The 15,799-nt window shown below is 40.8% G+C and overlaps 1 protein-coding gene across 1 annotated transcript; it reads left to right on the top strand.

Moving 5' to 3' along the window:
- The first annotated feature begins 1,004 nt into the window (after positions 1 to 1,004).
- Positions 1,005 to 15,710, top strand: lemd3 (LEM domain containing 3). Its single transcript, XM_079816693.1, has 13 exons — positions 1,005 to 2,289; positions 6,362 to 6,402; positions 6,517 to 6,586; positions 6,707 to 6,783; positions 6,957 to 7,036; positions 7,273 to 7,418; positions 7,512 to 7,613; positions 7,699 to 7,801; positions 12,706 to 12,881; positions 13,106 to 13,187; positions 13,340 to 13,445; positions 13,755 to 13,833; positions 13,918 to 15,710. The coding sequence occupies exons 1-13, from the start codon at positions 1,020 to 1,022 to the stop codon at positions 14,079 to 14,081; spliced, it is 2,496 nt and encodes an 831-aa protein (XP_079672819.1). The 5' UTR covers positions 1,005 to 1,019; the 3' UTR covers positions 14,082 to 15,710.
- Positions 15,711 to 15,799: the final 89 nt, after the last annotated feature.

Here is a 15,799-nt window from a genome sequence, read left to right as displayed (position 1 = left end):
GGGGATTTAAAACCACATAGAATTATTCTGGGTCAAGCAATGTTTTATAAAAAATATATATATATATATATATATATATATATATATATATATATATATATATATATATATATATATATATATATATATATATATATATATATATGTGTGTGTGTGTGTGTGTGTGTGTGTGTGTGTGTGTGTGTGTGTGTGTGTGTGTGTGTGTGTGTGTGTGTAAAATACATGTTTATTAATGTTTTGAAGTGTAAGCTTGATAATGAAGTGTTTTCTTCCATATCATCAAAAAGGCATTTAATCAAATTCAGTATGGATATTTGTCTCGACATCTTTATTTGTAGTCTTAATCCTTAAGTACAATCTTATATGTATATTCTCTCCTTTCAATAAGATATCTCGACACCAACACTAAATTGAAATTCCCTGTATGCAAATCAAATAAAGGTTAATATACCACTTATGAGTTGAAACTGCTTTGTTAGAAAAAATATATATTTTTATTTACATTCATAATAAGAAATAATAATAATTCGTATTATTATTATAAATAATTGAAAGGCAAATCAAATAAAAGTTAATATAACATATATCTCCTTTATGAGTGGAAACTGCTTTGTTACAGTTTTCTACCTCCTTATTTCTGAAATAAGAGGTGTTATAATTATGTAAATGTACTATTCTTTACTGAAAGAAATGTGACTGTCAATTTAAGCCAAAACTTTACCAAAGACTTTATATATTGACTTTACAAAACATTAGCTTTTTTTTAGGCCTAAATATGGTTATATTTAATTTATATTTAAATACTTTATTTTGATTTGTGTCTTTTTGTGTATCCCACCCGATAACCGCCGGTTTTCCGCACTTTATTCTGAACTGTCATTCATAGTGTTGTATAATGTTTATTTAATAGCAATATTTTAAAAAAAGTTTCCCATTTCTTTCCTTTCAAGTTGGCCGTCTGTCCGCTTACTTCCACGTCACTTCCGCCGTGTCTCGCTGTGTGCGTTTTTTCGTGCAAGATGGCGTCTGCACAGTTAACGGATGAGGAGCTTGTGTCTGAATTAAAACGGCTCGGCTTCACCCCGGGCCCGGTGACGGAGAGCACGCGGCCCGTGTACTTGAAGAAACTGAAAAAGCTGCGGGAGGAGCAGCCACAGCCGCGGGGCTTCCGGAGCGGGAAAGGGCTCAGCAGCACCGGGAGTATCAACAACAACGGCAGCAGTAGCGTTAGTAATAGCAACGCCGCCGCGCGAGCTTCGGGATTCAGCGCCAGGCCACCGGGCAGTGACGTCACGCGCCGGAGCGAAAAGCGCAGACCCGGAAAGTTCGTGCTGGGTTTCAGCTCGGACGAGTCGGACGCGGAGGCGCCGCAGAAGAAAGGAGGCCCGAATCACGGCGGCAGCAGGAGAGACCGAGGATCCGCGCAGCAGACACCCACCATCAGGCCTGCGGGAACACCCGCCGCCTCCATCGGGTTATCCGCGGACAGGAAAGGCATTTCTGGGTCTCCGTGGTGGGCAGACAGGGGTAAATCCAGCGGTTTGGAGGAAACGGAAAGAGACAGTCGCGTTTTGAACGGGAAGAAGGCTTTTTACGAGTCGAACAGCAGTAATTTAGCCAGGGATTATTCCGATTCCGACGAGGAGGAGGAAGAGGAGGGTGTGCGAGACCGTCCCCGCGAACGCCGTCTGACTTTCAGACACAGTCCACCCGCCTCCTCTCCCCCGTACCGGAGCGTCTGGAGCTCGGAGACGACGCATGATACTCCCGACTTCAACCTAGATATGGTCGGGGAACGGAGGGACGACGATGGCAAGAAACCGAGGGAGTTCAGCGGAAGCTACGTGAGCCGCAGCTACCCGAAACTCTCCGGGACTGACGGGGATGACAACAGCAGCAGCAGAAGCATCCCGTCCGGTTCTTTTAACAAGAACCACCTCGACAACGGAGACGGCGAGTCCGCCTGCAGCAGCAACAGCCGATTTAGTATCGGGCTCAGACCGCGCTTTCCCTCCTACACCGCGACATACCGAGCGAACCACTCGAACCACACCGGGTCCAACCACTCCTACAGCCATGCCTCAGCCCCCAAGTCCAAGCAGCACAACACGGTCCCGGAGGACGAGCTATTGCAGCAGTTTAAACGGGAGGAGGTGTCCTCCACCGGCGGCTTCAGCGCTCACTACCTGTCCATGTTCCTCCTGACAGCCGCCTGCCTGTTCTTCGTGCTGCTGGGCCTCATGTACCTGCGGATGAGGGGCTCCAGCACCGCCGTGGGGGATGCAGTCAGTAAGTATGAAGTGCTGAAGGTGGCCTGGTTTTTAAAACCTAGTGAACTGTTTACTTGCCCCATGGTAAATGATGCTACTGAATGATAACCACATAAATACCATACTATAAAATGAATGTATTACTTCCACCCAGTTCCCAAGAATACTATAATGGATACCAGGTGACACTTTTAGTGCTATGGCAATACCATGGTGCGATGAAGAAAAGTGCATCTGTCATAGTTTCAATAGTCTGTGAGCCATCATATTCAATAATATTAGTGGTAGTTGCACTAGTGTTGCATCTCTTTTAAGATCTGGTTTATATGGTAAAAATGTCATATTGACATCTGTGTTGATTCAACTAAGCAACATTTATTTATGAAATGACATATTTAACGCTTTAGAATGTTCCTCAAAGTTTTTCGAATTGTTTCTGCAACTGCATGAGTCAAACGTGCCCAATTCACACAGCAGTTATCACCCCAGACTATTTGCACCTCCTCAGACAGGAAATGCACTTCCCACTGGTGCTTTATGGGACAGAGAGAAGTATTTGCATTAGAAATATGTGCGCTCCATGCTGTCACAGATGACTGTTCCAGCCCTGGTGGATTTCAGGTAGCTGATCGCACCGTCACCCTAAATGCTGCAACACCATGTTTGTGACACACTTTTAGTCAAATTACTCCCAACGTCTTAGCGCTCCATAACTCTCACCATATTTGTGATTGTATGACGTCTTCATTAATTCCAGTTCTCTATTTTCTCTTACTAAAAGTATGTTTAAATAATAAATATGCATGATTGCATATGAATGAATGAACAGTTTGCTAATTATGCCCTGTGCAAAACATTTTATTTGGCAAAATATTTCTCTTTTTGTAGACTAAAACTAGCTTTGATATTCAAATTGATGTAAATGATTCATTAGGCAGTTAATATTTCTGTTTTACTTAATTATTTTAAATAATGAATTCAATTGAAGGATTTTTAAAACTCCTTATCCAGCAATTATAAATGAGTAGAATGGTGATGGAAAGTCGGGGGAAATTCACTTTTCAAAAGTGTGGGAACCCTCTGACTGTCTGTTATTGGTGAATAATCATGGCTAGTCTGGTAGTCCCCACGTTTTGACATGTTGACATCATTCATGGTCATAATGTGATAGCGAGCATTAATCTTTTGATACATTTTCCCAGATGAGAGAAAGTCTGTTCTTGGATGTGCGTTCAATGCCACTCAGTTTAAATAGCTTGAGTAGCATCAGAGTAAAGTGCTCTGGAGGCAGAGACGACTCTTGAGAGGAAGGCGACTGATGAATTACTATGTATATTTGTGGCATGGCCGGCCTCTCGGGGAGAGGAGCTTTGACTGGAGAGTGTGCTGCAGACATCTAGGTCACAGACAAGCTAAAGCGGCCTAATTGTCTGTCTCTCATGGGACTCTGGGAGTTTGTGGCCAGCTAGAGTGACTGACTTCTCTGGCCGGCTAAATGCCGGATTCTCACTTTGAGGGATTATATATGTGTATCAGTTTTTTTACTTGCTCAGATAAGACATGCTTCTTGTTTCTGTAGTGTGCACTAAAATGTTCTGTATGAAATATATCCTACAGCATTCAGTACCATTTCCCACTGAGCAGTGCGGATGACTTGATATTCCAGTATGACGACTGTCATATTTTCCACGACTTTTAACATCCTCCTATCAGACTGACATAAGATGTTTTAACATTTCTTGAAGTAAAAATGCAAAATATTGACTTTTGTTTCTGCGTTGATAACCGCATGCTACTGTGTGAACTCAAACTGCTATGTAACAAGGTCATTTGGCATCGGTGTAGCATAGTATTGTTTGGAACATTTATCATTGAATTGTATGTTGTTTCACATGCTTTTTTTTTTTTTTTTTTTTTTTTTTTTTAAGGGTTAGTTCACCCAAAAATGACATTTCTGTCATTAATTACTCACCCTCATGTCGTTCCAAACCCATAACCTTCGTTCATCTTCGGAACACGAATTAAGATATTTGTGATGAAATCCGAGAGCTTTCTGACCCCTCCATATACAGCTATTTAATTAACACTTTCAAGGCCCAGAAAGGTAGTAAAGACATCGTTAAAATCATAAATGTGACTACAGTGGTTGAACCTTAATTTTATGAAGAGCCAAGAATACTTTTTGTGTGCAAAAATAACCACTTTATTCAACAATTTCTTCTAGACTGTGTCAGACTTTTACGCTTTTGACGTAGTGTAAAGAGGGGTCAGAGATCGGGTTGGGTACCGAACTCTGTACTTTTAAGGGCACTGAACGAATTACGTCGGTACTACCTAGTACGATTCACTTTAAATCAATCGGTACCAAATTTCGGTACCTTAGAACGCATCTGGTGATATAGACTAGTGTCTGTGAATATTAAACCGCAAAAAGACTATTTAAATACGAATCCTACGTGTCTCTGTGCGAATGAATGCCGTATATGCGCGGTTTACCTCACACACAGAATCGCGCGTGACGGTCGCATGTTACCATCTCTGCCGTCTCATATGAGGACATGAACGCACAAACGTCATCTCCAGAGCCACTGAGAGTCACTTTATGAGCATTTTACAGTTTTATTTGAGAAAAACTACCGTCAAATCATAAACACACAGAAACTCAAAGGTCTTCACTGCAACCCGTCAAAATAAGTTTCACTTGACAAATACATCACTGTACAGTAGAATTTAGATACGTCTCAATGTAATAATAATACTAACACTAATGTAATAATAATAAATGATCTCAACTTTATTTTTTAAGTAATAAAAACATTTCTTCATGTTTTAATTTTAACCATATAAAGCTCAGTTGTGCAGCACTTGTTTGACAAAAAAAAGTTTAATTAAATTAAAAGATAAATTAAATTAATGTGTTTTGTCTTCATTTGATTACCAGAAAATACACAACACATCATTTGTGGGAAATCTTTTCATAGAAATGAAATTAAAAAGAAAAAAATAACTGGTTGTTTTTATGAATTAAATTAAGTACCTAGTAGCCTACTATTTACTAGTAAATATTACAGTATACAAACATCAGAGACAATGGCAGACAGCGACCAGGGCAGCTCTGGCATAATGTCAATAACACTTCTATAAATGACTTGCAGGTTCTTTAGTTATTGATGTAAACATCTCTAAATTACTGAAAAAGGTACCGTTACTGAATTTCAGGTACCGATACCCATAAAAATGTGAATGGTACCCAACCCTAGTCAGAGAGCTATCAGATTTCATCAAAAATCTTAACTTAAATCTTAATTTGTGCTCGGAAGATGAACGAAGGTCTTACGGGTTTGGAACGACACACGGTTGAGTAATTAATGACAGAATTTAAATTTTTGCGTGAGCTAACCCTTTAATAGTATGCTGGTATTCAATTCCGAGCAGCTAAAGTTTCAAACGACTGGAAGGTCAAGTATGGGATATGATTTATCTGTAATGTTTATCAACGAAACAAGTGTGACTTAGTTATTATAAAAGTGATATCCTTTATTTTATTGCTGATTCCATTATAAAAATGAGCCGCTGTATTTCAGTGGTTTTACCATGGTTAAGGCGGTTTAAGCCACTCACAGCTGTAGCTCAAACACAGAACAAGCAAAATGTGTCCTTGAACATCCCATTGCCTGAAATCTAGGTCAAACTTTGGCAAGAAATCTTAAAAGCTGTTGTTTTGTCAGTTTAAATGGTTTGCGTCTTCAGACGGCTTACGTGTGATATGCCAGATGAATGTTATCTATGATTGAGACATGCAGGGAAGGGCAGTTGCTGTGCTAAATCTGGGCCCGGGCCAGAACGAGGACAGAAACACAATGTTCAGACAATGACTCAAGTGCGAGACGACGAAAGGCTCTCGCTCGTAGTCACACCCTCAAGTGTGAGACGATGAGCAGCCCTCCTCCATGGTCACTCCCTCTGTCTGTCCTCGGCATTGGTTGGGAAACACCATCCAGCCATAATACTTTAATATAATTGGACTGTGAAAGATTTTTGCTAATGCAGTGTAATGCCGTTTGTCATCCTAATTTTCTTTTCTTTTTCAGTCTTGCAGCACCCGTTTGGACCAGAGTTTGATAAGCAGTATGTAAGTATCTGTCTTCTCACCTTTCGTCAAGTAATTTCCCTTTTTTCACCAAGAAGATGTTTGTACCGTCCTCAAACGTGTACTTACTACTTGTACTTGTGTTTGATTCAACAGGAGGTCCAAGACCGAGACCTCATCCTTAACCTTCTCATGTCACTACATGAGCACCTGGCCAATGTTGCAGGTGAGCATACAGTTGCAGCTCATATTTTAACCTCTAAACATTGTACAGATTGGAAATTGGTGTATTTGGATGTTTATATTTGCAGCATTTACAATGTGAAACATTTTGATTGCCTTTCAGGAGAGCATGATTGTGGAGACCTTAAAAATCCTTTAAACAGAAGTGTCTCTTTTAGGGACGCCTCCACGTACCTCAAGGTTTGTTTTGCTTTTTGAAGGGGTTGGAGCTATATTTTATATTCATTTAAGTCAAATAAGGTTGTTTATTTAATTGACATGGACTTATGTCGTATTTAATTGTATAATTTGGGAAACAGTTGCTCTGCCAACATGAAGTTGCACATTATAATAAAGTGTCTTTCTCTTTCAAGCTCCAAAATGAAGCATTTGAAAACTTGATTGAAACGTCTTTAGAATGGATCATGAAAACCAAAGATGTTGTCGGAATAAGGTAACTGATATCCGTCCATATGTCTGTCTGCTGGCCTGTTTGTCTGTTTTCTTGTCTGTTGGCCTCTCTTTCTGTCTGTATTGGCCTTTCTGTTGGCCTGTCAGCCTGTGTCTTTGTCTATCGGCTTCTCTATCTATCTGTTAATAAGGTGTAGCGTTCATATCTTTAATATCTCTCGGCCTGTGTGTGTGCCATTTTCCTGTGTTCACTGGGTGTGTGCGCTGTTTTCTGGGCAGGTTGATTGGTGCCGACCCTGCTCAAACCATTGAGTACGTATCGGAAATCTCACGGCTTGAGTCCATCCACCCCCGCATGTCCTTCTTCTGCCGCTTCAGACGCGCCTTCTTCACTGTGATCCACAGAGTTCTCCTCATTCTCGCAGGTGGGCATACTCTGTTTTTATAATTTGTCGATCTTCCCTTTGGTAAAAGCGTCATCATTTCACAAATGTTCTCCTTTTACACTTTTTCTGTAGGCATTGGTATTATTTTGGGTTTGGTGTATTACATGAAATACAGATGGCGCAGAGAAGAGGAGGAAACGAGACAAATGTATGACATGGTGGAGCGAATCATTGGTAAGACTGCCTCATCACTATAAGCTAAATTTTAGCTAGAAGTTACACAGTGTATCTTAAATGCCTTTTCTTTGTGTTTTTACAGATGTAATGAGGAGCCACAATGAGGCCTCTCAGGAGAATAAGGACTTGCAGGCATACTTGCCCATCCCTCACGTCCGTGACACTCTTGTCCAGCCTCAAGAAAGGTATTCTATTGTTGCTGAACAAATTTGCCTTTAATTTGGGTTGCGTTCTTGTTAGGGATGCTCATTTCGGTTAATTTTCCCGACCGACAACCGCCGCTCATTATCCGATTATTAACCGTTAACTGATAAGATTATACTATTGAATTGGTATTAAATAAAAATACAATTGACGAGTGTCTGTGACCCGTTAAAAAGACACTTTTTTTCACGGGTTTATTTTACCGTGCAAACAGCAGCATACAGAACGGATCAACAACAGAACCTGGGTTCACACATCATCAAATTTTCACGCACATGCAGCGTTTCTGACAACAGAATAAAATATAAATAAAAAGCATAAAATAAATTAGGGATGAAACAATTACCGGTTTCACGATAAACCACGATAAAATTTAGTGACGGTTAGTAATATCGTATAAAATTTAGTTATCATTAAAACCGCGTGTGATTATCACGATTGTGAAAACTCGCGGTAAATATTGTCCAGTCAGCGTCAGTCTGACGCAGCGCACCGCTGTTTTTGAATGAGAAGAAATGGCAGAAGGCAGTGACAGCACTCTGGGGATTGTTCAGCCTCTAAAAGGACCAAATCTGAGGTGTGGTCATATTTTGGCTTTTACAAAAGTCCTGAGGGAAACTTAATCGAAGATGGCCACCCTGTCTGCAGAACATGCCAGAGGAAAGTCGCTGTAATAGGGGGAACACTTCAAAACTACGAACGCAAGGCAAGTGGACTTTGACCTCAATACCAAACGTCTGGCAAATTATAACGTGAAGCGAACGAACAAATTCAGACAAGACTAGGGTGACATTTTAAGGGATAATAATCAGGGCTTGACATTAACAACCGCCATTTGCGGGTGTAACGCATAGACTGTAAAAAAATAACGTGTAACGTTATTTCGGCTGCACACTAGTCACTCTGGCTGTTGAACTTATTATAGTCTTCTCAAAAGCCGTCTGTTATAATCGCGTTGCGCATTATAACCACTCACACGTGTTTATATTGAGTTTATGAATGCAATGTCTCATAATCAGAGGCGTTCAGATTAGCCGGAGTTATGTTCGCGCCGCTCTCTCTCTTGCTGTAATCTACACTCAGAGCAGATTTAAATGTGCGATGTATGCAGGAGATTCACTCATAGAGTGGATGACTGTTTTTGTTCTATTTCAGCAGCGACAATAGTTTAAACAAACACAGCAGAACCACAGCGCATCTGATATGGCTGGCGAATTTAGGGACCGTCTCTAAAGTTACACACAACATTGGTAACGTTATACACGTTTCAAACTTTAATAGCATTTGAAAAGAATGACAGTCATAAAACTGACTGTAAAGTGATCATCTAGGTGTCAGGTATGATGCACACATTGTGATATTTAATAAAATAAACTGTCAAATCATATGGAAATATGGATATGCATTATTTCACTAGGATACTGTTTGGGCTCTAACACAAAACATGCTAGATTTAAATGCATCATTGCTGAACACTGATGCGAAATATTGCCTGAGAATATATTTACAGAGACAATATTAGAGATTATTTTTTACGACAAATTATTATTATTTATGCATTATGCGTTGCTATTGACGACGGCCATTAAGGAAGGAAATCCCACAGAATCTAGCTTAAAAAAGTGCATAGAGCTGCTTTAGTTATTTGTTGAATTTCAAATATAAAACTTGTTGAAATGTTTTAAGTGTGTGCATCTGTTCTTTTTGAATACTTTCATCTCATTTGAACAAAACCGTGATAATATTGATAATAGTGCTGTCAGTTAAACGCGTTATTAACGACGTTAACGCAAACCTATTTTAACGGCGTCAATTTTTTTATCGCGAGATTATCGTTCTTTTTGGTCTAACAAACTTTGTAGTTTTTTCACATGCTGTTGCAGCAACTAGTAACGTTAGAAAAACTACAACACCACTCCGGATGTAGCTAGACCGGAAACAAAACATCAGGCACGCTGCGGCTGCCCACACTTGTGGGCCATTAAAAGAGTAGACGTGGATGGCAAGCGTGAGACGCCGAAATGAGAAACGTATTATGCCATGGTTTAACTCAGGGGTCTTCAACTAAAAGTGCTTGTCTTGAGCGCTGCTTTCTGCTCTGGTGGTGCATTCACACCGGACGCGAATGAAGCGTTTTGCGCGAGTGATTTAAGTCAATGCAAAGACGCAAATAGACATTCTGCGGCGCGAATTAAGCGGCGTGCATGTCGCGTCATTCGCGTCCGGTGTGAACGCACCTGCATGCTTGACCGCGCGTCTGGGTCTGAACGTAACAGTGAGCATTGCAACGTTAACTGTTTCATTAGCCTACGTCAAAAGGCTTCGCGGTCCGGATTTGGACCGGAGTCCGCTAGTTGGCGACCCCTGGTTTAACTGCACTATAGGCGGAGTCCTAGTTTACCTTGCATGTGCACTTTGTAATTTTATTTTGTATCACCCTGTTTTGATCCCTTAGAAAGGGCTGTTGAAGGGGCTGTTTGTGCAACAAAGTATTTTTTTTCACCCTTTTATTGATGGACAGTGTTACATTGTGTGAGCGATTATTTGCTCCAAGTGTGAATGACTGCTTCAAGTGAGAATGTTGGTGTGAAATCGAACACTACAGTATGCCAATGTTGTTTTCAATAAAACAAACATTTGAACAAAGCAAGCCGATCCACTTTTCTATGTTGATAAGAGCATTAAAATAAGAAAAAATAATGGGACAAAAAGAAATCAAGGGACATTTAGAATAAAAAAAAATGTGCGATTAATTGTGAGTTAACTATGGCATTAATGCGATTAATCGCGATTAAATATTTTAATCGTTTGACAGCACTAATTGATAACCGTGATAATTTGGGTCACTATAATCGTGATGTTAAATTTCCATACCGTTTCATCCCTAAAATAAATAGGCCTATACTAAATATTTTTCACTTAAATAATTACCAAATTAAGATGACAAAACGAAAATACACTGAATCCGTTTGAAAAACCGGAATAGTTTTTTTGTCAAATAAAAATAGTAGGCCTACCTCAATCCACACCTTGTATGGTTTTTACTATTTTTTTAGTAACATGTCTAAGTGATGTGGGTTAGTCTGGAGCACAGCCTTGTGACAGTTTGATCCACGGCAGAAAACACCCTCTCAAGCCTTGTTTATACTTTTGTCTGGCTCCGCAACGTGAGCCTCCGCTGACTGCGTGCGCCTAGTTCGTTCGGGGACGTGTATATACTCGACGCACTCGCCGTTGTGCTATTCTTTGAAACGACATCTCTTTGTTTGTTCTATAAACCATCAGGACACAGCGGCGAGAAGAACATGCGTGACAATGTTTACTTTAGGAAACTTTACCAAAACCACACTACGAAAAGCCTTAAACAAGGCTTCGGATGGCACTGATGCCCTGGGAATACAGAGAAAACGCCTTGCTAGAGTGGCCAGCCTCGGGAAGCGCCTTTCATTTGCTTTCCACGAGTCTAGAGCTTGTACTACTGCTGTATTTTAATACCGCGGAGCATATTTTGCAAGTAACTTCGTCGCCCTTTCTGTCTAAATGGTCCCACACTGTAGGCCTACTACTTTTCCATTGCTTCATTTTGCGAAATATTTCTGTTACCCCTTTTCCACCAGAATGAACCGGGTGCTAGTTCAGAGTCAGTGCTAGTCCCAGTTCATAGTTGGTTCGACTGAGGAGCCTTCTAAGAACCGTTTGCTTTACCACATGCTGAGAGCCACAACAGAGCCATGTCTTACGTCACTGTATACGTCTCATCTTTCTCAGCAACGCTAGCGAGGCAGCGGCAGTGTTGCCAAGTCTGCGGTTTTCCCGCGGAATTAGGCTACTTCATAACTGTTGCCGCGGGCTATTAATGTCTGCGGGTTGAAGTGACCCCAATTATGTGATATTTAGCCCTGGGAATGCAAATTTTAGTAGGCAATAATGCCAAAAAAACACATTTTACCCCCAAATGTGATTATTACCGGGGAAGCCCCCCCTGAAACGCGATTGGGCTTGTTTTGAGTAGCAATTGGGCGGGTTTTGTTGTGAAAACCTGGCAACCCTGGGCAGCGGGAAACACAAACACACCAGGCTTGTTCGAGATGCATCAGCGCTGCGCAGACCGATCCACGTATGATATAAAAAAAACGCATGAGTGAATCGAAAGCATAAGGAGTCATATGCTCTCGCTGGACTCGTTATCATACGGCGATCGGTCTCTGCACAGCAACGCTGCGAATAAGCCTTACATCAACAATGCAAACGTTGCGTTACTATTGATTCACATGGCTTTACGATCCTACATCGGCATCAAAACACTACGAAAACACAGCGAATCCAACGCATTCATGCAGTTCGCCATAATTTGTATAGACGGAGATTACAAACGAGCAGCAGCTGTTAGAGCCATTAGCTGCTATTTCAAACATGGCGGATCTCAAGTTTGTGTTCGTCCTGTTGACCCCGCCCCAGCGCCTGACGTAATCAGTTCTTACTTCTAGCCCTGTTCTAGCCCAGCAATGTTTTGGTGCTACTTAAGAACCACTTTTTCTGGCTCGGAGCTGGGGCTTTGGCTGTGGTAACACAAAGAACCGATTTGAAACTAGGCTCTGGCTCCGAACTAGCACCGGCACTGCCTTGGTGGAAAAGTGGTATGTGTAGACACGTGTGGTTGCACATGTCGACGAATCCCGTGAGTTAACAAATACAGCATTTTTTTTTTAACCATGCAGCAAACAAAACAAAGATAAAAAAAAAAAAAACATTTAACTGATAGTATTAATCGGTCAAAATTCTTACTTTTGGTTAACTGTTAAACGGTCAATGAGCATCCCTAGTTCTTGTATGAAACGCCCTCTTTTCACGAGTCCTGAGTTGTATGTTTGTGTTGTTCTCTCAGAAAGAAGATGAAGAAAGTGTGGGACAGAGCAGTTGCGTTCCTCTCGGCTAACGAGTCTCGCATCCGGACAGAAAAGCAGAGGATTGGAGGGGCGGACTTCATGGTGTGGCGGTGGATTCAGCCCTCAATGTCACCTGATAAGATGCATATGCCCTCCAAAGTCTGGCAAGGCCAAGGTAACTCTTACTTTGTGTGCGATCAACCATCAACATTTTAAGTCCAAGCTTGTTCCAAATAAATTTTTCAGATTCATACATGGCATAAGTATGTGGATACCTCCTTCTGATTGACTTGTTTGAAAGGCCTTACTTGACGTTTTTGGTGTTAACACATGCATTCATGTGTAGACTTTCATGAATAGAGTGTGTACATGGACTTCATGGCTTGTTTTGTTTTTTAGCATTTCCATTGGACCGAAGAAATTCACCACCAAACAGCTTAACGCCATGCTTGAAGATTCGCAACATGTTCGATCCTGTAATGTAAGTTTCCTAAGGACTTGAACACGTGACCTCACGTTGAATTCAAGCAGGCTAGCGAAGTTAAATGTATTTACTTGCATAAGACTATATAGGTTTGCCTGATATTAGTGTTTTTTTGAAAAAAGTAATCTCAGTATTTTCCTTTTGAACAGGGAAGTGGGGGAAAACTGGCACCTCGCCATTCAAGAAGCCATTTTGGAGAAGTGCAGTGATAACGAGGGAATCGTTCACATAGCTGTTGACAAAAACTCAAGAGAGGTGAGTATCCTGAGCCTGTGTGGGTCATTACAAAATGTACAGCATGGATTTATACGTTTTTTTGTCCAAAAGCTAATGAGTTGCCTGCCGCCTACAAAGAGAATTTTGGAAGAGAACACAAATATTGGGTAAAATGATTTATAATCCGTGTTATTAATGTTAAACGTCTTCGAAAAATGAAAATAAACTGAAAATACAAATTGACTTATAATTGATTCTAATAGAGCATGTTGCTGCCTTCGAATTTCCTTAGAATATTCCTAGAACCGTTTAACTAATGGTTTGCTATATGGTCTTCTTCACGTTTAGGGCTGCGTTTATGTGAAGTGCCTTTCAGCAGAGCATTCTGGGAAAGCCTTCAAAGCGCTTCATGGCTCCTGGTTTGATGGTAAATGAATGTCGTGTTTATTCTAGACTAATCCGAGCCACTGCAGTTTTCAGTGCGTTTCAACCTGTCGCCCATTTCCTACAGGTAAGCTGGTGACGGTCAAGTACCTACGTCTGGATCGCTACCACCAGCGTTTCCCACAAGCCCTGGGCAGCAGCACGCCCCTCAAGCCCTCCAGCTCCAGCATGAACAGCATGTCTCGACTGAACCAGCGATCCAGCACGTCCAGCTCACTGGGTTTCTCTTGAGGGACGTGCTAACGGCCACCACCATCCTCTCTGCTCTCTCTTTCGCTATATACGAGGCTCCCTCCTCCTGCGTCCTCCTTACCAGAGAGAACCGCGTTCAGGAGCTTTTACTGTTGGGCGACCTGGGACGCCCAATCAGTTTTGTCAGCCATATGCAAGCAATGGTGTTTAAACCTGTGAGCTGCTGTGTTTTTTTTTTTCTTCTTCTTTTATTTTTCCCTGTCCTTCGGTATCAAGGAAAGCAAGGGAGATGTACACACTGGCGTGAAACTGGTGCAGAGAGAGTTGCTCAGTCCGGTGAGAACTTTTAGGAGAGGTGGACGACACAATCCTCTGTCCTTCCCATATCTGGTGCAAGTGGACACAAATTTCTGTTTCTCTTATGTATTTTCTTTGTTTTTGATATACCGTCTTTATGGATTCAATGACAAAATGGCTTCCAACTTCAAATCTTACAACAAGAATGAGAGTTTTCCGGCCTCTGCTTATTTTTTATGTAACTAACTCCCCTCCTTTATTCCAAGGAGCTGTGTTGGGCTATACATAGCTGCATGTGCTGGTTAAAGTATGCCTATATTTAAGCTTTGAATTGTATCATATATTGTGGATGTTTATTTCCCTGAGGATGTTTTAGCTGATGTATTCCCTTTATTATTTGTTTCCTTTTTTTTTGTGTAGTTTTTAGTCCAAGAACGGCATGCACACACTCTAGAAAGGGGTGCTGTAAATATCTCATTGAATGGTGGTGGTTGAAATCATCTGTATGAAAATGAAATTGTCATAAGCTCTCGTTTATTTCTTGCCAACAGAATAACTACACTGCTGCTTTCAGAGACGTGTCATGTGGAGGGTCTACATGGCTTTACGAGAGAAGCGAACAGTCGTGTTCCCCCTCAATGCCATGTTTCTGAACACTAGTCTTAATTGTCACAGCCTGATTATATTCAAGTATATAATTATTTACTGTTGTTTTTGTTTCTATTTTAAAAGGTATGCTTTTCCCATTATAATTGGTGCAGATGGATTCCCTCACCCGTCACTTGGCAAATTTTAAATGCCACCCTGTTGCTGTTTTTAATCTGTCCCTGACCCTTCTAAATTTTCAAGAGACGTTTTTGATGGAGGTTGTTTTCTGACTTTCATGTACACACTTGTGCTACAGTCGCAGCCTGATCCGGTGATCTGATTCTAATTTGTATCGGGACACATTCATAAATGGAGCATGTCATGCTGCGGCCATGTCTATTTTGGATCACAGAAAGATTTATCAGCTTTTGTTTAGATGCAGTTCGGGTTGATATGAGGTAAATAAAATGTACTTGTTTATTACTAATTGTTGAATTTCATTACATATTCTGTTGAGCACATTTTAACTTGACTGGCATCTACATTTCTATAAAAAAAAAAATGCTGGCGATGACATTTTAGGTAAATGTAATAATTAATGATGGAAAATGTATCTGTAATTGCCCACTCCAGGTGCATAGGTGAATATATTAGTATTACGATAGAAGTCTTAGGACAGTTCATTATTTATAATCTCAGATCATTCATATAGCCATGGGATATTGTTTCGTCACTTTTTTATGTTAGTATATATTTATGAATATAAAATCTTGTTCTTAATTCACATCTCGTCTCTTTCAGATGCAAAACTGCAACACCAGCAAGTTCAATTAATTTACTAGTCATAGAAAAAGTGGAGGCTATTCAAAATC

The sequence above is a fragment of the Gobio gobio genome (assembly GCF_949357685.1).
Source record: "Gobio gobio genome assembly, chromosome: 5".
Lineage (NCBI taxonomy): Eukaryota > Metazoa > Chordata > Actinopteri > Cypriniformes > Gobionidae > Gobio > Gobio gobio.
Note: the sequence above shows the minus strand (reverse complement) of the source record. Positions and strands in the feature narration are given on the sequence as shown.